Source organism: Pelodiscus sinensis, chromosome 13, assembly GCF_052426305.1.
Source record: "Pelodiscus sinensis isolate ZL-2025 chromosome 13, ASM5242630v1, whole genome shotgun sequence".
NCBI lineage: Eukaryota > Metazoa > Chordata > Testudines > Trionychidae > Pelodiscus > Pelodiscus sinensis.
Window position 1 is genome coordinate 20,823,961 of NC_143064.1, and position 27,915 is coordinate 20,851,875.

Sequence of the window (27,915 nt, forward strand, 5' to 3'; positions counted from 1 at the left end):
TGATAAGAATATAATGTGAGACCATATCAAATGTCTTACTAAAGTCTAGGAATACCATGCCCACTGCTTTTCCCTTATCCACAAGACTCGTTATCCTTCCTTAATGAGAGGATTAAATAATTGTTTTTTGTTTAGGGTGATCCCGGTCGTCCAGGCCTAAATGGAATGAAAGGTGATCCCGGGGCTCCAGGTGTTCCAGGATTTCCAGGTATTTAAAAGTATTTTCAGACCAAGTTGGGTATACCTCTGTATACCTCAGTAATGGCCAACTGGTAGAGGAGAGGAGCCCAATTTGGGCATTCATGTTTTTTTCCAGGAAGCACATACTTTCCCTTTATAACAGTATTGGTTTGGTGTTTCAGGTATGAAGGGCCCCATTGGACCTCCAGGAGCAACTGGTCTTAAAGGTGATCAAGGCCCATCAGGCTCCCCAGGTATGACTTATGGTTGATGGTACCCCACCACTTTCTTGTCTTCAGAGAGACAGAATGGGACCCAAGTCTAGTCCTGGTATAACTTACTCAGGCCAGGCAAAGATATCCCAGCAATGGAATTTGTCCTTGTTGTGTTATGATATGAACAGCCGTGACAAACACCACTCATTGTTTTTAAAACTTTCCTTCCACTTTCCTAGTAAGGGAAAAGCCACGTGCATACCTGAAGTAGACCCAGTTGTCTTCATTCAGTGGAAAGAAGCTGCTCAGGAGAGGGAAGCTGATGATTTCCCTTCCTCCCTTGAGTTTTTGCTATTTGGTTGTTCCATGTTGACTCAAGGACACCATGCAGAAAAGGACTTTGGGACAGTTTAATGCCAGTAATAAAGCTGACTTTACTCAGTTTCCTTGGCTATATGTAACAGCCCCCATAAGAGTCAGTTCCTCCTTTTTGCTCAGGTGCAACTCAGAGCAAGTTGTTGCCATGACCCTCTAGTTGCAGTTTTTATTCCATGGATGAGATCCCCTGGCTGTTGTCATCTTAAAGAATTATAAGGCTGATGAGCTAATCAAACTTCCCTTTAGGAGTCTCCTCCGGGTCTTTAATACAAACGTGTTTTATCCTAGGTCCACCAGGCTTACCTGGCCCTGCTGGACAAACCATTGTAATAAAAGGTGACCCAGGTCCTCCAGGTCCACCAGGCCAGCCTGGACTGAAAGGGTCAGCTGGATTGATAGGCCCACCAGGATTGCCAGGTATGATCATTCTGGAGTGCAGGCTTTATTGCTTATTTTATAGGATGTGGCTAAGTAACAGGATGCAGTCGACAATTTGTTCTGGAGAGGTTCCTAGGTGTATTTGCTAAGACTTTGGTGAGTTTGCAAGAGTACAGATTTCATTGCTCTATTTATTTTTCTAGGTCAAATAGGCCTTCCAGGGGATCCTGGGCGAGATGGACTTCCTGGATTTGATGGTCCAGGAGGACGCAAAGGAGACAGAGGATTTCCAGGCCAACCAGGTATAATAAGTTCTCTAGTTCTTGTGAGGAGAGAGGGGGTTGGCATGTCAAACCAAAGCTCTTAAGAATGTAGACAAATGTCAGGACTTCTGCTTTTAGTAATAGGATGTCCCAGCTGTCTTGCTGTGAGAGAGTCCAAGGTGCAGTCTTTGATGATGTATGCTGTAGGCTTGTAAAAGTTATTAGTCATGGAACCATAGACTGAGTACCAGTATTGTTGCTGGATATAGTCCTTGGATATTGTTCTATTTCACTTTGTTTTTAATTTAAAATAAAACTCTTTGCAGCCTGTGACACATGGGCTGTGTCTAGACTGGCAAGTTTTTCCGCAAAATCATCTGCTTTTGCGGAAAAACTTGCCAGCTGTCTACACTGGCTACTTGAATTTCTGCAAAAGCACTGACGATCTCATGTAAGATTGTCAGTGCTTTTGCGGAAATACTATGCTGCTCCCGTTCAGGCAAAAGTCTTTTTCCGAAAAACTTTTGCGCAAAAGAGCCAGTGTAGACAGCAGAGATTTGTTTTCCACAAAAAAGGCGAAAATGGCGATCGGGGCTTTTTTGCGGAAAAGCACGTCTAGATTGGCCACACACACTTTTCCACAAAAAGTGCTTTTTTAGAACGGTGTCCTGCCAATCTAGACGTGCTTTTCCGAAAATGCTTTTAACGGAAAACTTTTCCGTTAAAAGCATTTGTGGAAAATCATGCCAGTGTAGACGTAGCCATGATGTATGGTTAGGATGGTAACAAACAAAGAGGAGTAGGAGCTGGGAAATAATGGGTTGTGTTTTTGCATTGAAACAAGGAATCAGAAAAACTGTCTCATGGGGAAAGAGAATTCCATCAGGTCTACGTGGAGTAATGACAGTTAACTGGGGAAGAGAAAACTTCAACTAGATACCAGCTAAACTCTGCTAAACACAAAATCCCATTCAATTTCAGTGATATTTGGGCTCTTCAGTGTCTGTCACTTTTGAAAATTGTATTAATCAATTAGCAATAGAAGGCAAATGGTTTCCTAGATTTCTTTGCTGAAGTATGTTCTAGCTGGGAATAAGATTATGCAAATAAGATAGCATTCCAAAGTAGCAGGCTAGTAGAATGCTAGAGTCATAACACTAAGGGCTGAATCTTCATCTGGAGCAGGCTGAAGTTGTAGATTAACTTGTACCAAATTTTCAAACAGCAGGATACAAAACAAAGTTAAGGGAAAGAATATGCACAAAGAAATTATATATCAGAGCTGGTGAGGAAAGGTCAATATTTCGGCAAAGCAGTTTTCCTGGTTTTGGTTTGCTCTGTGCAATATTTGTGAGTGTAATTTGAAAAAATGTAAAAAGACAATGTCCTTAAAAAAGAACCAGGAAAGAAAAAGGTCCAGCTTTCTAAAAATGTAGTCTTATAAACATAGTTATTTAAGAAAAGTGACAAAGAGGGCATGCTGCAAAATTCCTCTTAAGTTCCCAGGCATGTTTTTTATGCTTTGCTCTAAGATTGTTAGGGCATATTTCATCTTCCATTCTTAGAGTTTGTTCCAAAGTCTGTTGCAGACTTTCTATTGATTTCAGTGGGTTTTGGATCTCTAGAGGAAATCTGTTAGCTCTGTTACTGGCTTGCTTTTTGACCTGTAAATCAAGAAGGCCTAACTCACCGGGCTGCATGTATATTTATGTGGGCTTGGTATGGCTTACCTACCGTGGACATAGCTAACCACAGTATTCTGTGGCTAGGGGCGGCAGGTATCATAGGCGGGGGAAGGCATTGCCATCCCAAACCGCCAGGCATGGCCCTGTCTACATTTTGCCACCAGAATGCCTACTGTAGGCATATTGGGGGTGGAGTGTTGCTACCCCCAGCACCCACCCTCTGTGTGCTCAAGCTGGGGCTTCATGCTGCCCTGCCTCCTCCACCCCTACCTTCACTCACCACCCGTGTCTGTGGCTACTACTTTCTGTAGTATCTGAGCCCCAGTTGTTCCCTGTAAGCTGAGCACTTGGGCAACCACTCAGGAGAGACTCAAATGCCACCCATCTGATTAGCAGCGTGCCCACAGCTGGACGTATGTGTTTCTATTGGTGGTGCACATGGCCTGGTGCACATAACATTTATTCCATTCATGGATGGAAAAAGTTAGAGGGAACATTGCTGAGCACCTCTCAATCATTAATGTGTTTATCCTCAGAACACACCTGTGAGAGATGGCAGTACTTTTAGTCTGTTATTTTATAGCTAGGGAACAAAGTCAGCAAAGAACTTAAATGACTTGCCCACAATCACACCAGAAGCCTGTGAAAGAAAGTATCCTGATAGAGCAGGGTAGTGCACAAAGATTTCCCAAGTTACATTCTAGCACTCTAACCACTGGACCAACTTTCCTCCTTACTGGAGCCATAAAGTACCTGAGATACACTGCACAGGCTAATTAGCAGGCAGTTGTGCTTGCTGTCACGTGCAGTTTAAAACATTGGGTTCTTCAGGGTTCTTTTTCAGACATGCTAAGCACTCATAGAGTATGTCTAGACTGCATCCCTCTGTCGGCAGAGGGATGCAGATTAGGCAGGTTGACATTGCAAATGAGGCAGGGATTTAAATATCCTGGGCCTAATTTGCATAAAAATGGCCACCACGTTTTGCCGACTCAGCACTTTGTCGGCAAAGAGTGGCAGTCAAGAGGGGAATCTGTCGAGAAAGAAAGCCTTTTTCGACACATCCCTTATGCCTCCCGCAAGGCTTTCTTTCTCGACAGAGGGATGTACTCTAGACATACCCATAGGCTGTGTCTACATTGATTGGCAAGATTTTGCGCAAAAGAGCTTTTGCGCAAAATCTTGCCACCTGTCTACACTGGCCGCGAGTATTTGCACAAGAACACTGATGTTCTACTGTATGAAATCAGTGGTTCTTGCGCAAATCTTCTGACGCTCCCGCTCAGGGATAAGTCCTCTTGCACAAGTGTTCTTGCGCAAGAGGCCAGTGTAGACAGGTAACATCAATTTCTTGCATAAGAAAGCCCAATGGCTAAAATGGCCAATAGAGCTTTCTTGCGCAAGAGAGCGTCTACACTGGCACGGATGCTTTTGCGCAAAAGCAAATCTTTTGCGCAAAGGCACATGCCAGTATAGACGCTCTCTTGCGCAAATACTTTTAACGGAAAAACTTTTCCATTAAAAGTATTTGCGCAAAATTATGCCAGTGGAGACGCAGCCATAGAGACAACTGAAGTCAATGGGAGTTTGGAAGCTGTGGCTGCTTCTATACCCAGGTTCTTCATTTCTACAGGCCTGCACTTATTTATAAAGCCCTGCGCAAAATAAAATTTGTATCCACGTCTGCAAAAATGATCCACAGATATCCATATCCAAATGCATGGATGCAGATACCCCCATATATAAAGTAGATATTCACAAATTTGCAGGGTTCTAGATATAAAATTTGTATCCGTATCCCTATCCTCAACAACAACAACAACAACAAAAAGCCGTGGATATCTGCAGATTTGCAAGGCTATACTTATTTACCTTTTAAAAACCCCTGTAAAAACTGGGGAGAATATTCTCCTGACTCATAGTAGTGCTTGGACTTAATGTGTTCAACCTGTGCTGTGTTTCTTGGATGAAATGTGCTAGCGAAGTTAACAGATATGTGAACAAATGTTTGTGCTCTGCTTCTCCTATATCAACAGGCTTGCAAGGTACACAGGGACCCACTGGTCCTGATGGCTTGCAAGGTCCACCAGGGCCTCCTGGAACAGCTTCTGTCGCTCATGGATTCCTTATAACACGACACAGCCAGACTATAGACACACCACTGTGCCCACAAGGAACAACAAGGATATACGAAGGATTTTCTCTTCTGTATGTGCAGGGAAATGAGCGAGCCCATGGCCAGGACTTAGGTGAGAGCATCCATCATATGCACTATTGTCCGGTTTTAAAAGGGAAAAGAAGCTTCAACTTCTTCTCATAATTCTCTGATACTTTGTGTTTTGAAGGTTATTCAGATAAGGGTAGGGGCTTGATTGCTGAGATCTGCCATCTCCATGGACTTGCATCTGCATTTTAAAGAGAAGCAGTCACACACTGAAATTCACAGGCAATTTTTCAGTTTGGCAATTCAAGCTGTGTACTCATAAGAGGTGGAGAAGAATATGCAATTAGTGGTAGCTTTAAAAAAAAAAGGAGGAGAGGAACTAATTTCCTTTAGACACCGTAAAATGAAAATTCTTTCCTCTGTCACAATTCATGTGTGTGTGTATCTACCTCTGTAGGTACTGCTGGGAGCTGTCTCCGCCGTTTCAGCACCATGCCCTTCATGTTCTGTAACATCAACAATGTGTGTAATTTTGCATCAAGAAATGATTATTCCTATTGGCTGTCCACTCCGAAGCCAATGCCAATGAGCATGGAGCCACTGACTGGGCAGAGCATCCAGCCATTTATTAGCCGGTGAGACATAAAATAGGCTGTAAGGCTTTGTATGGGATTTGAATAGGTTGCTCCTCTTGTTCCAATGTGGTTCTGAGCCTGCAGGCTGAATATTAAGACATGGTAAAAAGATGAATCAGTTGTATGTATTTCTTCTTTTAATGGCCATCAGTGTGCTATGTGTATAATCTTGTCTGGCGCCTCAGAGGAGGGGATTAGCAACCACTACTGCTTGTCCCTTGTATTTCTATGGTGCCTAAGAATGCACCTCTATCCATTGAGCTTGTGAATTTTTGCACTTTTAAGGGGATGCCATCATTTCAAAACATTTAAAAAAACAAAATAGTAAGCCAAAAGCTTTTAAACATCTGTTTTTACTTGTTGTTTATGTACAGCACTTCTTGTGCTTTATTTAGTATGGACAATGAAAGTAGACTAGACTAGTTTCCCTTTTTTAAATCATTCTCACCTTCTGGTTCTCAGATATAATATTTGGGATGCAAACACTGCAGGCCAATTCAGGCAAAAAGAGACTGTCTTGAATGGACCTGTTTACATTTCTGAAAACATTTCTGTTTATATCAGGGTTTGTGAAACTTGAGTAAAAAAGCCTACAATTCTGGGCCAAAATTACTACCTCACAAAGTCCTATCAGCTCTGCTCTTTGAATAGCAGATAACCGTAAATTGTTCATCTGGGTATATTCTCATGATTTATGTATCATCCACAATGTACTAGAGAGTATGAACACATACAAGGAGACACAATTAGTGACATAAAGAACACATAATTGTATCTTGTGAAAAAGAAACATGTTTGCTAATTTCCTTTCACCTAAGGATCCCCAAGTAGTTAGCAAACTTTACAAATGGCCCAAATTCTCAGCTGGCAAAACTCCATTGCCTTTGGGGGAATTTTACCAACTGAAAATTTGGCCCTATATATAAATATATTTCAGTCATCGTTGAAATGTAGTGTCCTGTGTGACACCAACAATGTGCAGCAGCTCTATATCACAGTTTTAGAGAGTGAAGAATGCCTTTGCCAGGGGTGAGCAGAAACTAATAACCAACATGGAAGTTGGTCTGGATGCTGAGTCTACCAAGCCTTAATTTTTTATGAAAATGTCATGGAATCTTTAATGAGCCTAAGTGGTCAGGACATTGTCTCTATTTTGCATTGCAAGCCAACACAGAATTGTTGCTCTTATTGGGCACAAAGTTTTAAAATTTTGTAAGGACGGGATAGTTGCTGAAAGGTACCCAGAAAGAGAAGCTCTTCCCACTTTGAGTCAAGAAAGGCCTCTCTTTGGGTCATTGGGTAGAGATTATGCAATTCTCTGAGTAGTTGTCCCTAGCTGTGTGCATATGCCTATGAGCTTTCAATCAGAGATTTTTTTATAGCAATGTCCATATGCCCATACCTGTACCCTATAAGTGTTTGTGCTCCAATCCATTGGTGAATAGGGCAGGGGCACCCAACACTGCTCCATTTCCTTCTCAGCCATCTATTTCTAGAGATGGACAGTTGTAGGGCCAGCTAGATTTAGCATTACTTAGCTTGTTTACTTTTTCTTTTCTTTATTTTGTGGGGTTTTTTTGGTTTTGCCCTATGCAAGCTGCTTTTAGGATAAAACGTTCTTTCATCCTTTGTTTTCATGGTCAGGACTTCCTTCCCTCTCTCAACACCTTTTTGTCTGTGGCTGTGGCCTTCTGGGGTTGTACCCAACCACCCTGAGCTTCAAACCCTGCCACACTTGCCAATGGTCTTTTCCCCTCAGTGACAGGCATTCCTGCCCCTTTCACTAGCTCAATGAATTTCATGTACCATCGAAGTGTAAGGACTGCATGGGAAGATTCCCTACTGCTTTGGGTTCTGAGTTGTTTTCCAACCTCCTTCCCTGTCTCTCGTCCATACATCATCCTCAGCCATGCTGAAAACCTAGTGACTTCTAGGGCTCTGGCAAGCAGAGACCAAGAGACCAGCTTCAGAGGCTTTGAAGCCTTAAAAAAAAAAAAGACCAGCACCCCTCAGTAGAGAGCCAAAGAAGAAAGAGAAGTCATCCTAGCAGTTAGGAAGCAAGAAGACTCATAAAGCTTCTGCTTTCAGTCTGTCTTGCCACTCAAGCTAGCTGGACTATGAGATGTATGGTCACTCACAAGAAAAACACAACACATTGCAATTTACACTCAGTCCCAAGAGACCAGTGACTCACCCAGGTCAATTTGCACCCTTGATCTTCCTCCAAAGACAACAGATAGTCAATTCTATTGTAAGCTAACTAAAGTTTTATTGGCTAGGAAAAGGGAAGGAGAGTTACTAAGAGGTCTTTACGCCTGGCTCAGAATTTTACCTCTTTGCTTCAAACACACCACCTGTTCAAAAGTGTGAGTCTAACTCAGAGTTCTCAACTCTCTCAATTGATGGACACATCCCCACAAAGTTTGCATGTGACATCTCGCTTGCATACTCAATAACCTTCTGAATTTAAAAACCTGGGCTTGTCACAGAGCTCCATAGAAATCCACCTGGTGGTTGTTATAGTCTTTCACATATCTGCTATGGGGTATTCAATATTTGCATACACTATGACTTCTAGGTTCATTAAGCGTTTGACCAACAATTTTCCTCACACCAAAGAGCCTACCTACTCTATCTTTGAACTTTAGTTCTCCACTCATTGAGGAATCCACCCTTTGAACCTATGGGGAACTGTTCAGTCCTCCACCAGTCCTTCAAAGTCTCATTCTTTTTTAACTGTAACTTCAGGCAGAAGGGTAAGGGAGTTTGGAGCACTTGTGGCAGATCCACCCTACACAGGGTCTTATCAACACAGTGTGACTTTGTGACCCCATTCTTGCTTCCTGCCCACGGTTTCATCAGACATCCACATCAGCCAGGTCATTCTGTTGCCAGTCTTCATCCCCAAACACTTCTGGAGAAAAAGTCAATCTTTACATACGGACCATGAGAAGAGCCCTCACATTCTGTCTCCACAGAACTAAGCCCATCAGAGCTTCTCTTAGATTATGTCCCTTTTGCAGCCAGGATGAAGGGAATCCCTATTTCCATCCAAAGACTTTTGAAATAGGTTTCAGAGTCCATTACAGAATGATACAGAATGTAGGGTGTGTGTCCCCGAGCTAAGGAGCCTGCCCATTCCAGCAGAGCACAATCCACCTCTACTGCCCTTCTTTAGAACATACCCACAGTGAACAGGCCTGGCCAAACAGTGTGTGGGGCCCAAGGCAGCGTGGCTAAGCTGGGTGGGCAGGAGCAGGGCAGTGCAGGGCCCTGAGTGAGCAACTGAGTGGATAGGGCCGGGAGCAGGGCAGCGTGGGGTCCTGAGTCTACAGGGCCCAAGGCAACTGCCTCACTCGCCTTGCCCAAGGGCCAGGCCTGCCCACAGTAGACATTTATAGATGCTGCCTGGCTGTCCATGCACTCCTTTCCCCCAGCACTATGGTAACTGTGCAAGCTTCCATGATAGATGCAGCATTTGGTGTGGTTGTTCTCTAAATTACTAGATCCCTCTCCTCGGCACCCACCTCCACAGTTGGAGCACTGCTTGGGAGTCACTGAAGCAGAGCATGCATAGGGACAGCTATTGAAGAAGGAGAGGTTAATCAACTGTACAGTAACGGGAGTTCTTTCAGATGTTTTGTCTCTGGCGGGGCTCCACTACCTGCCCTCCTTCCCCTCTAAACTGAAGTCCAAGCCATGCTAGATTTCCTAGTCAAGAAAGAACTGGAGCAGCAGCAGTCCTGCCTTCCCCTATATGCCGTTGAACTGAAGAACAAGGTTCTATAGGGCACAGGTATGGATCCACAGACACTGCTATCAGATATCCTGATGAAAAGCATATAGGTAGTGCTCACAAATCCCTAAAGTGGAGCAGCCTTAGGAATACATCATCTCAAAGAACTCCAGTTACCATACTTGTAAACAATATCTCTGAATATGAGTCTTCACTGTGGCTTTGTGCAAAATATTACGGGGCCACTTTCTGCTACTGCTTATGTAGCTACAACTCCATATGAAGATAATGGGAGGTGGGCCCAGCAGCAGGGCTGACAGACTTGCCGAGCCCCTGGACCAGGTAAGGGGGGACCCCTGCTCTGTGCCCCTGGAAGGGGTGGGGCCTTTGGTGGAAGGGGCAGGACTAAGGTTGGGCAGCCCTTAGCGCTGCCCGTGTCGTGTGGTGCAGCTCTCCAGGAGCGATTTAACGGGCCCAGGGCTCTGACTGCCACTGATACCACAGTAGCAGCGATGGCACCAGGAACTCTGGGCCTTTTTGTATCGCTGGGTTCTGGGGAAATTGCTTCTTCCCCCTTCCTATTCTCCTCCCCTACCCTCATAAGCATGCCTGAGCCCAAGTAACAGACAAAATTTGGCTTGCGTGTCCAGCTAATAACTAGTTAGAATGAAAGTGCAAGAACATCTGTTTTTAAGGTCATGTTTTCAAATCTTGCCGCTATCCATAATGCACACTTTCAATAATGGTTTGGATGGTCTGGATTAAATGAATTGACATTTGGAGTCTATTACTTTGAGGACTTTACAGTTTAGGTGCAAACCCACTATAACTTGGTGTACTTGTCAGCAGTCTCAGGGCCAGATCCAGTGCCCATTGAAATCAATGGAAATCTTTCAATGGCCTTTGGATCATGCCCAAATTACTCTGAAGACTGAACTCTGTGTACTGACCTGTGACATCGTTCCCTTGAACTCAGGATTAGTGCACAATAGGCAGGGGAGTGAGGCAAGTTTGAACTATCATTGTATGTATTTTACCTATTATGTTGAAAACCAAAGGACTTTAGCAACAGTGCTGTCAATCTGGCACTTTTCAAGGAGTCTAGTCTACTATGTATTTTTCAACAGAGGTCCCCCAGTATTGCCAGACATGGCACACAGGGCAGCCATCTGCCATGAGAGTAGCCGGGGCTGAGGCTGTGTGGTGGCTTCTGGGTCCGGGACCACAGTACTAAAAATAGCACTGTGGCCCCGCCTCCAGTCCCAGCACATGGGGTGTCAGGACTGGAGCCAAGGCCACGGTGCAGCTGCTCCTGGGCTGGGGTCATGGTGCTATTTTTAATACCATGGCCCAGGCTTCTGCTCCAGCAACCCACCCTGGCCACAGCTCTAGCCCTGTGGAACAGCTGAAGTTTTGGCCAAGCCCACATGGTGGCTAACCAGCTGCTCCTGGGGCAAGGAAGTCGCCTGCCATGTGTCCCCACCCAATAGCAGCTGAGCAGCCACTGTGTGGCTCTGCTAAGGAGCTGGACGGGGCTCAAATTGTTGGTGTGCACCTACATAAGCGCACACCTTAGAGGGAACTATGGTTGATCCCATTAGAGATTAGTTTTTTTGTAAAGATATTGAGTGCAATCAGATACAATAAAAAGTATTTATCTGATGCAGAGGATAAGTCTGCATACATATAAAACTACTATTACAGGAGCCTCTCTTACATTACTTTTTCCCAATTTTTCCTGTAATTTCTCTAAATTCTCCTGAAATAAGATTTGTATTTGGCTTACTTAATATATTATTTTAATGTTGTCATGTTTCTTTTAACACTCTCCTCATGTTCAGATGTGCAGTGTGTGAAGCTCCAGCAATGGTTATAGCTGTTCATAGTCAGACCATTCAAATTCCATCATGTCCACAAGGCTGGGACTCTCTTTGGATTGGTTATTCTTTCATGATGGTAAGGGCCTCTTCCTTTCTCATCACATGTCCTGTTAACTCTTTGTGGTTTGTACTACAGATTGAACCTTTCTAATCTGCCACTCTCTAGTCCAACAACATCCAGCATGATTTTAGTTAGCTGGATGACCACTTATCATGGGTTTGGCCAAGTTTCCCGCAGGCCCATAAAGTTTGTTTACAGCCATCAGTCCTGGCTTTAAGTATTCTGTGCTGTTATTAGCTCTAATTTACCACTAAATGCCCTGTAAGCAGTGGAAGTGTGGGTAATGCTGATAAACAGTGGGAGGTCAGTGTTGTCTGGCAAATTCTCTGGTTCAGCCCTGGTCAGGTCCCAAGGGTGCCAGACTACAGAAGTTCAATGTGTAGCTATTTTGGAATTTTCTGTTACAAATTACAGTGGTTGCCATTAAAATGACATTTACTTATAGTTGCCAACTATGGTAACTGAGAGGCCAGTTGTTTCCCACAATACGGATGCCAGGTAATTGGTAACCTTAGGTAAATGTTGTCTACTGCATTGTCTTAATGAACATGAATAAAGAATTAACTTGATTCTTTTAAACAGGGCACCTTCTTCTAGTGCTGATGGATCCGAATTTAATGTACAAGTTCTTTCTTTTTTAGCACACGAGTGCCGGTGCAGAGGGCTCTGGCCAGGCCTTGGCATCCCCAGGCTCCTGTTTGGAAGAATTCCGCTCAGCTCCTTTCATTGAGTGTCATGGTCGTGGTACTTGTAATTATTATGCCAATTCATACAGTTTCTGGCTGGCAACCGTAGAAATATCAGAAATGTTTCGGTAAGAAAGCTTATTTCTTGAACATCACTTATTATGTACTGAATGCATTTGGAATCAGATTTTTTTAAGGACAAATGCTGATTTAAATTCTTATTTGAAGACTTTTTAATTAATTATTGTAAAACTGGTAATTTGTGCCCTTGTCTAACTGCGTTTGTCATGCTTCCTAAGACCAGTTTTTCTGGAATTTGTTTACTTGGTAAAATCTTTTATATCTTGTCGAAACTTGCTCAGGTGCATTCTGCTGCCTATTTTGCAAGACTTAGAGTTGCTTTCTGCACACCCTTACTCATATTAATCAGTACTTAATTCCAAAAGTAAGTCCCATGTAATGAGTGAGACTGTATCAAACAGAGATGCATGTATTCAATGTAATGATGGCTGAGTCTAATAATAAATGATCACTTTGTATTTTTTCTTGATATTTAGACAATTCTGATATCTCAGATATTGTTTGCAGTAGCACAGGGGTGAAATCCTGGCCCATTGAAGTCTCTAGGGCCACCTTAGGACACCCTCAGGGTCTAACTGATCACCATATGTGGGATCAGGAAGGAATTTTTCCCCCGCGTCAAATTGGCAGTGACTATGGAAATGTTTTGCCTTCCTCTGCAGCATGTGGATATGGATCACTGACCAAAGTTATCTAATGTATCTCACTTTATTGTCATGTCTCTGCTATTGAGGGTTCTCAGGTACTGGTACAGACTTACAGGCAGATGATAATTTGGTCTAATTTTGCTTGTTGGGTTTTGTGAGAGTGCTGGGTGGTGTTGGTGGCTGGCGATATATAGAAGGTCAGATGAGATGATCTGATAGTCCCCTGGCCTTAGACTCTATGACCTAAAATTTACTATCTTTTAATTATCAATCGCATGTCCCCTTACACAGCTGAAAGAAATAATGTGCTAAATCTACCATCTTTACATTTACACCTAATTGGATAGTGGCAATTTATTATGAAATAATTACATTCAAATGAGAAGTCCAAAGATTACAGATGTAAAAGCTTCTATGTTGGGGAGGAAAAGATGCTGTTGTATTCCTAAAAGATACGCTTTACTCAAGTCAGTATTTGTGGACTTCACCCAACAGTCTGGCTTGTTGGGCTGAAATAGTTTGCTGGCACAATATCTTCCACACATATTGAAATACTCGTCAAAAACAAACAGCTATCAACTCATGAGGGATTTTAGAGGGATTTTAGAGAGAGTAATGAAGTAAGTGCTTGATGAAGGAAGGTGCTAAGCACACACAGTTCCCTTTCTGGGCAGCACTTAAGCACATCTTGAAGTCTTATTTATGTGAACTGCAATCAACACCTTGCAAATTCAGACTCCAGTAAAAATAAGAAAAGCTAACCTTGTGTTTTGTGTTTCCATCAATCAGTAAACCTCAATCAGAGACATTGAAAGCTGGAGACCTGAGAACACGTATAAGTCGTTGTCAAGTTTGCATGAAGAGGACGTAACAGCTTGAAGAATTTTTGTAAAACAATGAGATTTCCTAGGGTGCACTGTCTTCCAGCTGTAACAATGGTGCTACTGTGCGGGGGAAAATACAGAACAAATCCAAACTGTTTTGAAAGTGCAGATTTCAGGTGTACCTCACCAAAGTGCCAAATCAAAGCTGTCTGGTACATATTTGACAAAAGGACTAAGACAAAGGAATTTTATCTCTTGGAAATAGAAAAAGATGCCTGAGGTTCACAAAGGATCAGAAGATGAAGTTTTTATTTCTCTCCAAGTACCAAAATGACACTTTTTTGATCAACCAAGAGAAAAACAACAAAACACAACGCACTGAGTATGTTTAAAATAATAAGACTGCAGTTTTGAAAACCACTTTTTCATGGTGCTACTAACCCTACTGTATCCCAGGTTTTTAATATGAAATGTTAAGCTTATTTCTCTTTGTAAGTAATTAAATGTGTATATTGTGTAAACACTTTAGTTCAAACTTTGTTATTTAGACACAACTCAGCCTACAATAACTCTTCATAAAAAGTGTATTAAAAAAAAGTTTAAAACTACTTTAAAACATACAGCAGTATTTTATACAAAATCAAGGGCAGTGGAGAGAATACATACCTCTTACACCAAACTACTACTGATTTGTAAGTTTTGTTTCCTCCCTCAAGTTCCAATCTGACTTTATTTGGGAAATGTATAATAATTCTGTAGTCATTTTGATCTGGGTTTTAAAAGTTTATACTTACTTACACCATGCTATCAATGGTGTTGTTTTGTGCTTAGAAATCCAAACCATTTTAAAAGGATTTTTTTATTCTGTGAAAATGTGAAATGTTTAGCCATATCCTATGTCCTTTTTAAAATAAAACCAAGTCTTATTCTTGATTTAATAGTAACCAGTTTGGTTCAGCAAAAAATACCCCTTGGAAATAACAAATTGCCAAAACATTTAAGATTATGCTTACAAAATTTTCTATGCTCTGAAATGGTGTCATGTATATTATCCAGAATAGCTGTACACTCTGAAAAAACTTATGAATGAAATAAAGCAAAAACTGGCTAAAAGTGATCTTTTTCATATTTATAAATGTATCTTCTAATCATTCTTATGTGAATTATATACATCCATCATGGATTTATACAAGGCAACATTTTTTGTGTATGTATAATTCACTAAAGGTCATAGAGATCCTTGTGTTTTGCATCAGTATTTAAAAATCCTACTGTATCTGTCTTGGATTGTTATACTTTTTGCAAAGAAGTAATCACATTTTGTACACAACTGTTTGTGTGTGTTTGATTTCTGTGTTCAATACTATTTCTTGCATTATGTTTAAGCATTTTACCACTCCCCTACAAAAGAAGTGTCTGCATATTTTCCAAGTGATCAGCCTTCTTTGATATATTAATTGTATTTTCCCACCTTCACCATTTATTGGAACAAATTTAGCCTGAAAATTAATGTATTGCTTTAGGAAAGTGAAGTAATATTTCAGCTTATTTTGAGCAATGTTAACTAATTATCAGTGACATCTGGCTAATGGCTGTTGTGCCCTGAAATTCTGATGCCAACTATACATTAGATTTTCAGCCATTCAAAAAAAAAATCCCTACTGGCAAACTAAGACTCAGAAATGAATTACTAGGCTAGGTGGAATGGAGTTAACAGTTGCATTTGTGTAAATATGAAAATGGTAATTATAAAAAAGTTTACCTAAAATATCACCGTGTCACCATTGTGTTTTTTTAAAAGTTAAAGGCTGCCTCATGCTTTGTTTTTAAATGAATAACAGTGAGGTACTGGGCCTATAATTCAACCACAGAGTTCATATTCACCCTTTTGTGAGTTAACCTGCAAAGTCATGCTAGGAGAGAGTGGAAAAAAATCAACCACATGTTCTCTTCTGCTTATTTTATTTGGTTGATTTTACATGTAGGCTGCGTCTAGACTGGCATGATTTTGTGCAAATACTTAACGGAAAAGTTTTTCTGTTAAAAGTATTTGCGCAAGAGAGTGTCTACACTGGCATGTGCTTTTGCGCAAAAGCATTCGTGTCAGTGTAGATGCTTTCTTGCGCAAGAAAGCGCTGATGGCCATTTTAGCAATCGGGCTTTCTTGCTCAAGAAATTAACGTTGCTGTCTACATTGGCCTCTTGCACAAGAGGGCTTATCCCTGAGTGGGAGCATCAGAGTATTTGGGCAAGAAGCACTGATTTTGTACAGTACAAAGTCAGTATTCTTGCACAAATACTTGCGGCCAGTGTAGACAGGTGGCAAGATTTTGCGCAAAATCATGCCAGTTTAGACGCAGCCATAAAGAAAAAAACTGAACCAACAACTGCTGGTAACTCCAAACAAAAAACCTTATCAAAGATGACATCAACTCCTGTCCCTGAATTACTGCTGCCTCCCCAAGAACCTAAAGTTAAATAGATGGTCTCCACTGCTCCATAACTGGGGCAGCTGTCTGGCTGCTCCCAGGGTGGGTGTTTGGGGGGAGGGGAGCTCAGGCCCCCAACCCTGCACCCCAGGCAAATGCTGTATCCCCTAGACCACTCCAGATCCCACCCTACCTTCAGAGGGTCCCTTATCCTGTGTTGGCTGTCTGGTCGATCCCAGTATGGGCGGCGCGGGGTGGGAGGACTCCACAATACATGGAGACTAGACCAACACAGCTCGGGTGCTTCTTCTGATCACAGCTGTGTTGCCATCCCGCACAGGCTGAGTGGTAAGTTCCCGCATTAGAGTACTTGAGACACAGATGAAATGCAGGTATTTTCTTCATTAGAGCTTAGGTTTCCAATAACATTTCCTATGGCTGCTAGGCCTTGCATTCTTTTCCAAGGATCCTGGTAGTATTGATATAGTCTGTCATGAACTCATGCATCCTCTAAAGCATGTCACCATTTCAGTCAATACTAGAATGAGCAATAAATTATGCAGCAATTTTCATTATCAATATAGTCTCTTGTGTAACAGCACATAGAACAGCTATTCTTTGATTCCTAGTGATGTGAGCATAGCACATCCCATACCATCAGATAACTGCTTGGTAATCAAAAAAAAATAGAGGGATATGGGACAGCTGTACACTGGTGGATGCTTCTGCAAGGCTACTTCACCTGGGCTGCCCAATCCCATTTTGCATGTTGCTGCTGCCACACAATACAGAAAAGCACTTGTATTTTAATAAAATTCATGTTCAAGTTTCCAGCAAGCTGCCATCAATGTTGCTCCATTAAGAAAGGCTGTGTCTGCACTACAGAGTTTTTGAGCAAAAACTCACTGAGCATCCACACTACAAGCGCATTTTTGTGCAAGAAAAAGTACAGATCGTCAGAAGACAGGGCTTTTTGCACAAGAGTTATTCCTCTTTCTAAGAGGAATAAGCATTTTTACACAAGAGCTCTTGTGCAAAAAGATGTGTGGACAGACAATGGGATTTTTTGTGCAAGAAACCCCTAGCGGCAAAAGCACATGTGCTTTGATGACCATTCTGTGAATGGCCATCAGAGCTTTCTTGCGCAAGTGTGTCCATGGCAGTGTGGACACTCTCTTGCGCAAAAGCACATGGCAGTGTGGACACGCTCTTGCACAAGAACTTTTTGCGGAAGATATCTTCCGCAAAAAGTTCTTGCGCAAGAAGCCTGCATTGTAGACTTAGCCAAACAATGGTTTAAAAATGGAAGATGGTCTTGTAGTTAAGGTATGAGCCTACGTTCTAGGAGTTCTTTGTTCAGTTTCCACTTCTGCTATAAATTACCCCCTATATTACCTTAGGCAAGTCCCTTAGTCTCTCTGGAACGCAGTTTCTCATCTGTAAAATGGGGATAATTCTTTTTTTCCCCACATCTTTTGTCTTGTGCACTTAATTCGTAAGCTTTTTGGGCAGAGACTCCTCTTCCCATTCTATATATGTAAAATAGCTATGCTAGGTGCTCAGTCTTGGCTGGGGCCTCAGGGTGTACCTCAATATAAATGCATAAGCTTTCATGGGCAAAGACCCACTTCGTCAGCTGCATGTAGTGGAAATTTCCAGAGGCAGGTATAAATATGCAGGCAAGAATCAGGTATGAGATAGAGGTAAATTCAATCAGGGAGGATAAGGCCCACTTCTAGCAGCTGATCTGGAGGTGTGAACACCAAGGGCTCGTCTACACTGGCCCCTTTTCCGAAAGGGGCATGTTAATTTCACAGGTCGTAATAGGGAAATCCGCGGGGGATTTAAATATCCCCCGCGGCATTTAAATAAAAATGTCCGCCGCTTTTTTCCGGCTTTTAGAAAAGCCGGAAAAGAGCGTCTACACTGGCCCCGAAGTAGGAATAAGAGATCCTCCGGAAAAGGGCCCTTTTCCGGAGGATCGGGGCCAGTGTAGAAAGTCTTTTCCGGCTTTTCTAAAAGCCGGAAAAAAGCGGCAGACATTTTTATTTAAATGCCGCGGGGGATATTTAAATCCCCCGCGGATTTCCCTATTACGACCTGTGAAATTAACATGCCCCTTTCGGAAAAGGGGCCAGTGTAGACGTAGCCCAAGAGAGGAGAAACTGCTTTTGTAATTGGCTAGCCAATTACAGGACTTCTTGTCACTTTTGCGGATCCAGACTAACACCGCTACCCAGCTGATACTCAATATAAATAAAATTGGCAAAATCTTCTATGCTGAAGATTTTTGATATTACAAATAAAACAATCATTGTCCTGCAGGGAATTTGGAGACCACCTTTATTGCTCCCTCCCCTTCCCTAAGATTGGTTTTAGGATTAAAAAAGGACCCACTTTTTAGGTCAGATGTTGCCAGGATCATGTGAAAATTGTGTGTATAGTTTTGGTGCTGCCAAACCTGTGCTCAAGCCTTAATGGCCTCAAATACAAATAGCAGCCTAAAGATATTAATGGTTTTAAATAAGTAAAGAGGTGGTGGGTGGTAATTAAAAAAGGTCTGAGTCAGGATTCCAGACTTGAGAGCATTTAATACAATTGTTCTGCCCGCGTACTTTAGTCTTGTAACTAAAGGAGTTATAGTGTTTCCTACACTCAAATATAGCCAGGTCTGTTCCTGGTTTATCTTCAGTAGTAATTATCTGAAAAATGAGTTCAGAGACATCCTTTATAAAATTGTACATTGATTTGTGTGTTAACCACAGGAGGGCACTATCAGCTTTCAAAGATAATTTAAGAACAAGAGTGCCTGTGTCAGCAATGGTTTTTAACAAAAACATCAAATATGGAGAATGAAGATTAACTTTCTTTGCTCATTTTCAAGTGCTTTTAAAGATGAACTTCATTCAAGCAGTTTGTCAAATGGATTGAATTGGTGTCTAGTGTCTTCATAATAGAATTGCTGCAAACTAGTTTGACTAATGAAAGTATAATTTCTTATACAATACTGAAATATAAATCTTTAAAAGAGTACTAGGGAGACTTGCTCCCTCTCATTATTACACCCTTAAGTGTCAAAGTTATACATAAACCTATTTTCTTACTGTGTTGTCTAGTAATGAGTGTCCTGTATTAATCCTTATACCAAAGCTGTATATTGGCTGACTATACCTTGAGGCTGGAATGAGATTTGTACATTGTACTTTTATGGTACAGTTCTCTGAAATTCTTCGAAGTGGATGTCAGTGAAATATTTCAGCACCATTTGATTTATGGTGGTGTAAAACAGTATATATAGACTTTGGATTTAATGACTTCTAGATCTGACTTCTACACCAGTGAAAACGAATATCCCCTACAGCAAAGGCTATTACTATCTAATAGGGAAGTTTCATCAGTTTTACTCTAATTTTTTTTACTTCTTTTACTTTTAACCTTACAAATATCAAAGTCATTGCCTCTATATAAAACCGTGGTATGCCCACATCTTGAATACTGCGTACAGATGTGGTTGCCTCATCTCACAAAATATATATTGGCATTTGAAAAAGTTCAGCAAAGGGCAACAAAAATTATTAGTGGTTTGAAATGAGTCCCATATGAAGAGAGATTCAAAAGACTTGGACTTTTCAGATTAGAAAGAGAAGACTAAGGGGAAGAATATGATAGACATCTCTAAAATCATGACTGGTTTGGAAAAAGTGAATAAGGAAAAGTTACTTACTTATTCCCACAATATAAGAACTAGGGGTCACCAAATTAAATTAATAGGAAGCAGGTTTAAAAGGATGTTTTTCTTCATTCAGCACACAGTCAACCTGTGGAACTTTTTGCCAGATAATGTTGTGAAGACTAGGACTTTAACAGGATTTTTAAAAAGAGCTAGATAGATTCATGGAGATTAGGTCGATCAATGGCTATTAGCCCGGAAGTGTAGGAATAGTGTCCCTAGCCTCTTTTTGTCTGGAAAAGGATGACAGGAGAGGGCTCGTGATGATCACTGTTATGTTCCTCCCTCTGGAGCATCTGGTATTGGCCACTATCGGCAGACAGGATACTGGGCTGGGTGACCTTCGGTCTGACTCAGAATGGCTGTTCTTATAAAGTAGGCCAATGTGTCCAGAAGAGCTGAGCTCTCAAAAGAACCTTTACCTTTTATATGTTTTTGTTTAAATTTGTATGGTATTTCCTAATATGCATACTAGTAACATGAGTCAGTATGCTGCCTGCCTTGTAGGGAAGTCTCTTATGAGGGACACCAGGGAAGAAAGTTTGTTTTGCTAGATTTAGAACTCTTCTACTTGGAGCAATACATAGTTGTAACACAGGTCTTTCCCAGCTGCAAGCTATAGTTTACACAATCCCAGTAGCGGGGGCTGTAATACTGTTGCGGCTATCTCCACAGCAAGAACAAGCTAGGAATTGTGCAAGAAAGATTCTGATAATCTAGTCTTCAGGAGTGTCTTATTGACAAAAGCAAGACAATGGTGCTAAGGGAAGGCAGGAGTAATGATTAGCTCAGAAAAGCAGTAATGGAATATAAAACCTTTCAAAACAGAAGATCAGTATGTATAAAACTTGGAATGTGAGGGATGGGTAATGATGTCAGTCATGTGTAACAGACTAGTGATCACATAAAACTCCCAAGTGGCAGAGGAATAAAGGATTAAAGTGTTAGGTAAAACAAATTATGGTATTAGTCAGAAGAACTTAAGAATGGTCATACTAGACCAACCCAAAGGTCCATCCTGTTTTCTGACAGTATCCAATACCTGTTCATTGCCTCTGGGACAACTGGCAATCAAGTGGTCCATTACCAGCTTCTGTCAAACAGACTAGAGACACCATCCCTGCCCATCCTGGTTAATAGCCACTGATGCATCTATCCTCCATAAAAAAAATTTTAAACCTCTGCTACAGTCTTGACCTTCACAATATCCGCTGACAAGGAGTTTCACAGGTTGACTGTGAAAAGTAACCCTTACAGCTTACAGGTGAAGGGCAGTACAGGAAGCACAGGGCATGGTTGTTAAACTGTTGCCTTTCAGGATTCACTACTCTCTGTCCCTCCCCTTTAAAGATAAGAATTTAAATTAACTTTACGCGGTCATGAGGAAAAACACATCGGAATGAAGTAGTGGTTTGCCATAATGGAACTGAGGCTTTTCAACACTCTTATAGTAAGATAGTCTTAACTCTAAAACCTTTACCACAAATTAGCCAAGAGTTCCTGTCCCGTCCCCCTCTCCGCACCCAAGATTCTCCTTCATGGTCAGTTGCAATTGAGAAGAGAAACTGTTTAAAAGTACCATCTGTTGTTAATGGAAAAAAGACGGGAAAGATCTAGACAATTTTATATTGTCTATCAAGCCTGCTGAATGGGAATTTGAAGTAGGGATGTTAAATATCAGTTAATTAAATAGTTGATTAACCTTATGAATTACTTAATCACTTGACTATTCTACAGTCCCCCAGGGTGGAGCTGGCAGCCAGGGTAATCCAGCCCCACTCCTGAGGAGCCCCCTGCCACTCTGTGCTGCTGTATCAGAGGCAGCAGTGTGGGGTGCCAGGTGAAAGCTGATCTGTGAGTGGAGCCAGTTTAAAAAACAGCTTCTCCTGTGGGCTAGCTTCTCCATTCAGTGCGGAGTGGCAGCAGGCCATCTGGCAGGGGTCTGAGCTCCCAGACTCAGCACAAGCTGGGACTTAGCCGGGCTGCTGGCTAACCTGCTAAAAATTTATTGGCGGGGGAAGGAAGGAAAAAGAAGGGATGGGGGAAATATATGTAATCTATAGCATTAACCTATAGGCTTTTGCATATCAGTTAATCAAGTAAATGACGACACTATTACCTCCCTAATTTGAAGGCCACCTTTTTTCTTTATAAAGCCTGAAGTAGTATCTCAGGCAAAAAATAAGCACAGAGACTTGCCAAATATTTTAAGGTTGTTCAGTACTTCACCAATATTATACTAATTGTACATGACTTATCCTTCCACATTGTAAGTATGCTCTTAACTATTCCTGTAAAATTTCTCTGTGTCTGTGTATTGGGGCTGCTCAAAACAATTTTCCAAACAAAAAGCAACTTTTTTGCAGTATTCATCTTCTGTCTTTCCTAATGCTGCACTCTGGGAAGATGTCTTCAGATAATTATCCACAAATGACACCAAGATCTGAGTAGTAACAATTAATTTAGACCCCATCATTTTGAATATACAGTTGGGATTGTTTTCTAATATGAATTACTTTATATTTATCAACATTGAATTTCCTCTGCCGTTTTGTTGCCCAGTCACCTAGTTTTAGGAGAGTCCTTAGATTTGGCATGCTCTTGGACCTCACAGCAGTCTTCTCTTGCATCCTAATCTCCGTCCCTCCAACTTATGGCGTGGCAGCTACATAGCTAACCCTGAAGGAGCAGGCACGCTCTAGGGATATGCAAGAGGGCAGTAGGAAGACTTCCACTAGGGCAACTTACCTGGCAAAGTGGACAAGGTTCACTGCCTGGGCAGCTAAGTGAAACATCTCCCCTGCAGATTTGTCCTTGCTGTCCATCCTGGAATACCTGCTTTTCCTTAGAAAAAAATCAAGGTTTGACTCTTTCCTCTGTTAGGGTTCACCTAGCAGCCATCTCAGCATTCCACCTGATTCACGGTTGATCAGTGTTTTTGCACAAGATGTTGGCTCAGTTTCTGAAAGACCTTGAAAAGCTCTTCCCTCTTAGACAAGGACCTCATCCCTCCATAGGATTTCAATCTGGGCCTCTAGGTTGACGGGACCATCCTTTGAACCATTATGCTTATGTTCCCTAGCTCAACCATCATAGAGGTTCACCTTCCTCATGGTGGTGACATTGGCCAGGTAAGTGTCAGAGCTTAAAGCATTGACATCAGAACTACTGTATACAATATTCTACAAAGTTCAGCTCTGGGCCACCTGGCTTTTTTGTCCAACTTGGTACCATCCTTCCGTTAACTATGATATTTTATACTAAGCCAATGCCAACCATGAAGAGAGGAAGCTACCCACTTAGGATGTTAGGTGTGCCCTGGCTTTTTACCTGGAGCACACCAGGCCTTTTAGGAAATTGACCCAGCTCTGTGTGGTGGCTGCTGATAGGATGAAGTGTCCACATAGATAATCTCCAGTTGGATCACCACCTGCATCACAGCTTGTTACAACCTGGCACATGTCCCATTACCACCAGTCATGAAGGCACATCAGGATAAGGACACAGGCATTGTCAGCTGCATTCCTTGCTCATGTCCCAATCCAGGACACCTGTAGAATCACAAAAATGATCTTCCATATACACCTTCATGCCTCATTACCAGGGCTCGCCAGCCGTGCTGTCCAGCGATCTGCGCATGCACAGATTGCAACCCAGAAGAGGTGGGTTCGGGCAATCTACTCGACACGGGCAAGTAGACTGCATTATTTGTCGAGCCCTACTCATTACACTCCCACCCAGCAACAGAGACAACACTGGCTTTGGCAGTGCTGTGCTACAAGCAATGCATGCCTGAACTCCTACGAGAGATGTAAAAAAGTCATTTAAAAATGTAGCTGTGTGACTACTGTAAAAATTCTACTGGTTACACATGCTGTGGGCTCTCCAACAAAGCCCCCTGGGAGTGGGGCTGGCACTGCAATATGTAGCAGAGCCAACAAAGGCTGCTAGCCCTGTGCTCAGGGAGGCTTCACTGCAGGCTCTGCAACCCGCTCCCCGGGAGCAGAGTAACAGCCCCCCCGGCAGCCCTGCTCCTGGGGAGCCAGCAAATAACCTCCACGGGGTGGGGGCAGGCTGGGCAGCCCCCCTCCCACAAACAGGGATCAGCCGGAGCAGGCAGGCAGGGAGCGGCTCCATCCCTTACCAGTTAAGCATTTACATATCTAACTTCTACCTGTCTCCATGGATAGTGCCTGCAAATCACCTAACTCGGAATGGACATGAGCAAGCACTGATGGGAGCACATAGCACCCCTGTATTGCACCCACTCACTCTATTCCTTTTTATTCGAAACTCTGACAGTGGGGGAAGGAGGTCAGGTTGTGGAATGGACAGGAGCAACATATTGAAGAAGGTAGCAATCTTTTTGTTTAAAAATAAAACAGACAGCAGGAACTACATGAACACATTTACTGCGAGTTGCTCTATGGAAAGCTGAGTCAGATAAATATAAACACTATACAGAGCTTCAAGCCAGTCTCCCAAAACCGCAAATGCGATATGTTTTACAAAGAAAACAATGTAACAATATTTACAATGGAAGACAAAGCTAGGTCAATCAGCTAGCTCAACTTTTAAACAGGTCTGAAGCAGAAATAGCAAATATAAAGAACAGTTTCAACCATATACGTTTTAGTTTGTACAGACAATAACTGTCCAATATCAAATTAAATTTACAGGACAAACATTTTTCCATCATTGGTATTTTTTTACTATACAGCAGCATAAACCGGTAGCTGGAAGGTAGTATACGTAGTGATATGTATTACATTATTCTGAAAGTGTTCTTCCAGCACAATACTGAATAAATTAGTGGCTGTAAACTAAGATTCAAAAATATTGCATATTTATTATGCTGTACCTGTTAGTATTTGTACCACTCTATTTGAGGTTACCCATTTAGGTTTTTTTATTCAGCATTTATTAAATCAGTGCTGTATATTGTACAATGGCAGCCTCAGGAGCTAATATGTAAATAAGGTATGTAACGCTCAGTTTTTTCAACACAACCTTTTCTTTTCCCATTACATTTTTTGAACCATCACCCAAATTTCAATTTGAAAAAAATAAAACTTTAAAAATGACTGTCTACATATTGCCTTATTAATTTACTGCACCCAAACAAAACCATATGACAAGACAGTATCATGGTCTATAAGTTATATTTTTAAATGAATTATCAGAATATGTTTAGCAGCAGCTAGTAACTGTACTAACTTCTCTTCCAGACTCAGAAACACATCTGTGCTTTCAAACTCTGCAATGAGTGCTTTTATCCTGTTACTTTGTAAACGGATGCTAAGTTTGCAGAAAGGTCTTTATAATTTTGTGACATGTACATTTTAAGACTACTCAAAAATAGATTTAGGTACACATCACTCAACATCAAAACTGACAGCATCTAATTTGTTATACAAACTGTACTAGTATTTTAAAGGTTGTATGTCATGTGAGGCAGCCCTACAAAACACTTGTACAATATACAATGTAGAGGATTACCAGCTATGTGGTGCAGTACAGCATGAGGATTTGTGTACCACTTTTAAACCCCTTATCAAGTCAGTGCCTTTTATTATTATACATTGTATGTACCAACAACTAGTGTCATGCTTTTAAAGGTCATAGCAGTGTTAACAAAAGCCTAAACTGATTTGAACCAAAAATCAGTAAGAATGTTGCACCTAGCTCTAATTTCTACAATTCATTTTTAATTTGAAATGGTCTTGGTTTGCAAGTTTTCTTTAGGCAGAGTGCTCTAGGTGATTACCTTACTATTTGCTTTCCTATTATGCAAAAAATGGTCCCAAATTGAAAAGAGGACTTTGGTTGAAAGTAAAATCAGTTAGAGAAATCACCCTAAGAACTACAGCATACACCAATGTTGTAAAGCAGGAGTCGAAGTTGTAGGAGACCCTGCACTATCCCATGTGAATGCTTGAATGGAAATCCCCATTTTTATTTTATACACATCTATAAACAAATTGGCAGAGGTAATTTAAGTGTGATCGACAAGACAACCAGCCTTTTAATCTTACCTTTTACATATCAGAATTCTGAACAAACTTAGGTTAAACTCTGACATAGGATTAAAAATACTAAGCTCTGCGATAAAAAACTACCTCTTATATTATAAAGCAAAACATAATAAAGAGGTCCATCCATCACAGATTTAGGTTCAATTACATGGTTCTCTTCCAGCCCCTTCAAAAAATGTTTTGTGACCTGCCAAAATATTTCTAAGCAATACATGTTTAAGCGAACGTACCAGAGAAACAAAAACCATATTAAATAGACTATCAGCCACCAGCATTGACTCCTCAATATAAATAAAAACAAATTAGGTGAGGAAGAGAGAAGTAAAAAGGAAGTTGTAAGAATCCCCTCTGAAGCATTCCCACTGCCTCCCAAACAGATGTGCTTCAGAAAAAAACAAATCCCATCACCAAAGCACAGCTATGAAAAATCTTAATTCAAATTAACTCAACTGTAAACAGCTGATGTCTAAACAAAATATTATTAAAATGACATGTGTATGTCTGCGCTGGTGGAAGTGAAAAGTAGCTGGCTGAAGTTGAGCTCTGCTTCCAAAAGCACCACACAGTTTCTGAAGATACCAGTAGAAAAGCCTTCTCTTCTAACAGTGGTTTCCATGGCAATACAGTCAGTCTAAAAAGAAAAAAAAAATAGTCAGACACTAAAAAAACAATTTTCTGTTGGATAAACTCCATATTCTCTTTTCATCAAAACAAATTATATATACTGAAAGTAGGATAAAGGTGAAATGGCCTTAAAAGGGGGTTAAACAGATTCCTGCTAGATTCCTCAGAAGAACTATGGAGAAATCAAAGCAAAGAATTTGTCACCTAGAGAATCCATCTCAAGCATACATCCATCTCGATGCACTCTGGACAGGACTCCCAAGAGTGCAGTCTATTTTTTGTAGCTAGCCCATACACTGCAGACTAAGGGACTTTAAGAGGTGGGTAATTAGCTAATCATGCAGATGATAAAAAGTCTATCAACTACACAATTAGTTGATAAGGGAGGTAGCACTCAGTCCCATCTCGCACCGGGTCCAGGAGCTAGCCCCACTGCAGCTCTGCAGTTTAAATGTGGGCATGCAACCCGGCTCCTACTATGTTTAACAGCAGAGCTGCAGCAGGAGTAAGTCCTGGAACCTTTTAAGCCAGCTTCCCCCTCCCCCCCAACTACCTCTGATACAGAGGCAGCAAGGTGGGGGGGAGGAAATGTGAGTAGTCAACTTGACTAACCGATAAGCCTAGGCTTATCGGTTAGTGTATCAGTTGACTACTTGCTTACATCTGTACTGCAGACACCATCAACAGAATTCATAATTACTTATGTAACACTGCCAAATTAGAATGCTTTAAAGATATACAAAGCTGGATTATATACATAGCAGCCATTTATTACAAACATACAATGAAAAAAATGAACACCTGTGATTCTGTTCACCCAGCTATAATTCTAATAGGTGCTATAAAAACTATTTCATTTGGACTCCTGTTTCAAATAAGGAGGAAAGGCCTATGACTAGTGTTCCCTCTAACTTGTATGGCAGGCACAGCTTTCACAAGTAATTGAGCCTCTGAGCCTCTGACTGGGCGGGGCTGATAAATTACCTGTGAATCTGTGCTGCCAGGCAGTTTAGAGGGAACACTGCCTAGGACTAGTGTTAACCCTGAGATTCAGAAAAAAATCCATTTGATCATTAAAAACTATCTTCTGAGAAATACCACAGTTCAAGTGATTTTTCTGCACTCTTCAAAACATGAATAAAGCAGGACAGATAACTAAGATTAAGTTTTAATTGAAAATACTTTAAAAATCTAACTAAAATTCTTGGTAAGAATTGCTGTACCCAAAAAGCCTTCTTTCAGTCGGGGCAGAGAGGTCACTGAAAAGACAGGTGAGTGGACTAA

The 27,915-nt window shown here is 41.5% G+C and overlaps 2 protein-coding genes across 2 annotated transcripts in view; one reads left to right on the forward strand and one right to left on the reverse strand.

Moving 5' to 3' along the window:
• The window catches only part of COL4A5 (collagen type IV alpha 5 chain), a 143,488-nt gene extending 127,905 nt beyond the window's left edge, over positions 1–15,583 (forward strand). Inside the window, exons 43-51 of the mRNA XM_075940947.2 lie at positions 136–208; positions 363–434; positions 1,062–1,190; positions 1,355–1,453; positions 5,136–5,348; positions 5,721–5,898; positions 11,476–11,590; positions 12,217–12,389; positions 13,779–15,583. Of these exons, the coding sequence (XP_075797062.2) occupies positions 136–208; positions 363–434; positions 1,062–1,190; positions 1,355–1,453; positions 5,136–5,348; positions 5,721–5,898; positions 11,476–11,590; positions 12,217–12,389; positions 13,779–13,860 (1,134 nt within the window). The 3' untranslated portion in view covers positions 13,861–15,583. The remainder of the gene's footprint in view (positions 1–135; positions 209–362; positions 435–1,061; positions 1,191–1,354; positions 1,454–5,135; positions 5,349–5,720; positions 5,899–11,475; positions 11,591–12,216; positions 12,390–13,778) is intronic.
• Positions 15,584–24,368: 8,785 nt separating this feature from the next.
• IRS4 (insulin receptor substrate 4) overlaps positions 24,369–27,915 on the reverse strand; it is a 31,250-nt gene continuing 27,703 nt past the window's right edge. Inside the window, exon 2 of the mRNA XM_006136217.4 lies at positions 24,369–26,638. Coding sequence (XP_006136279.3) covers positions 26,634–26,638 — 5 coding nt within the window. The 3' untranslated portion in view covers positions 24,369–26,633. The remainder of the gene's footprint in view (positions 26,639–27,915) is intronic.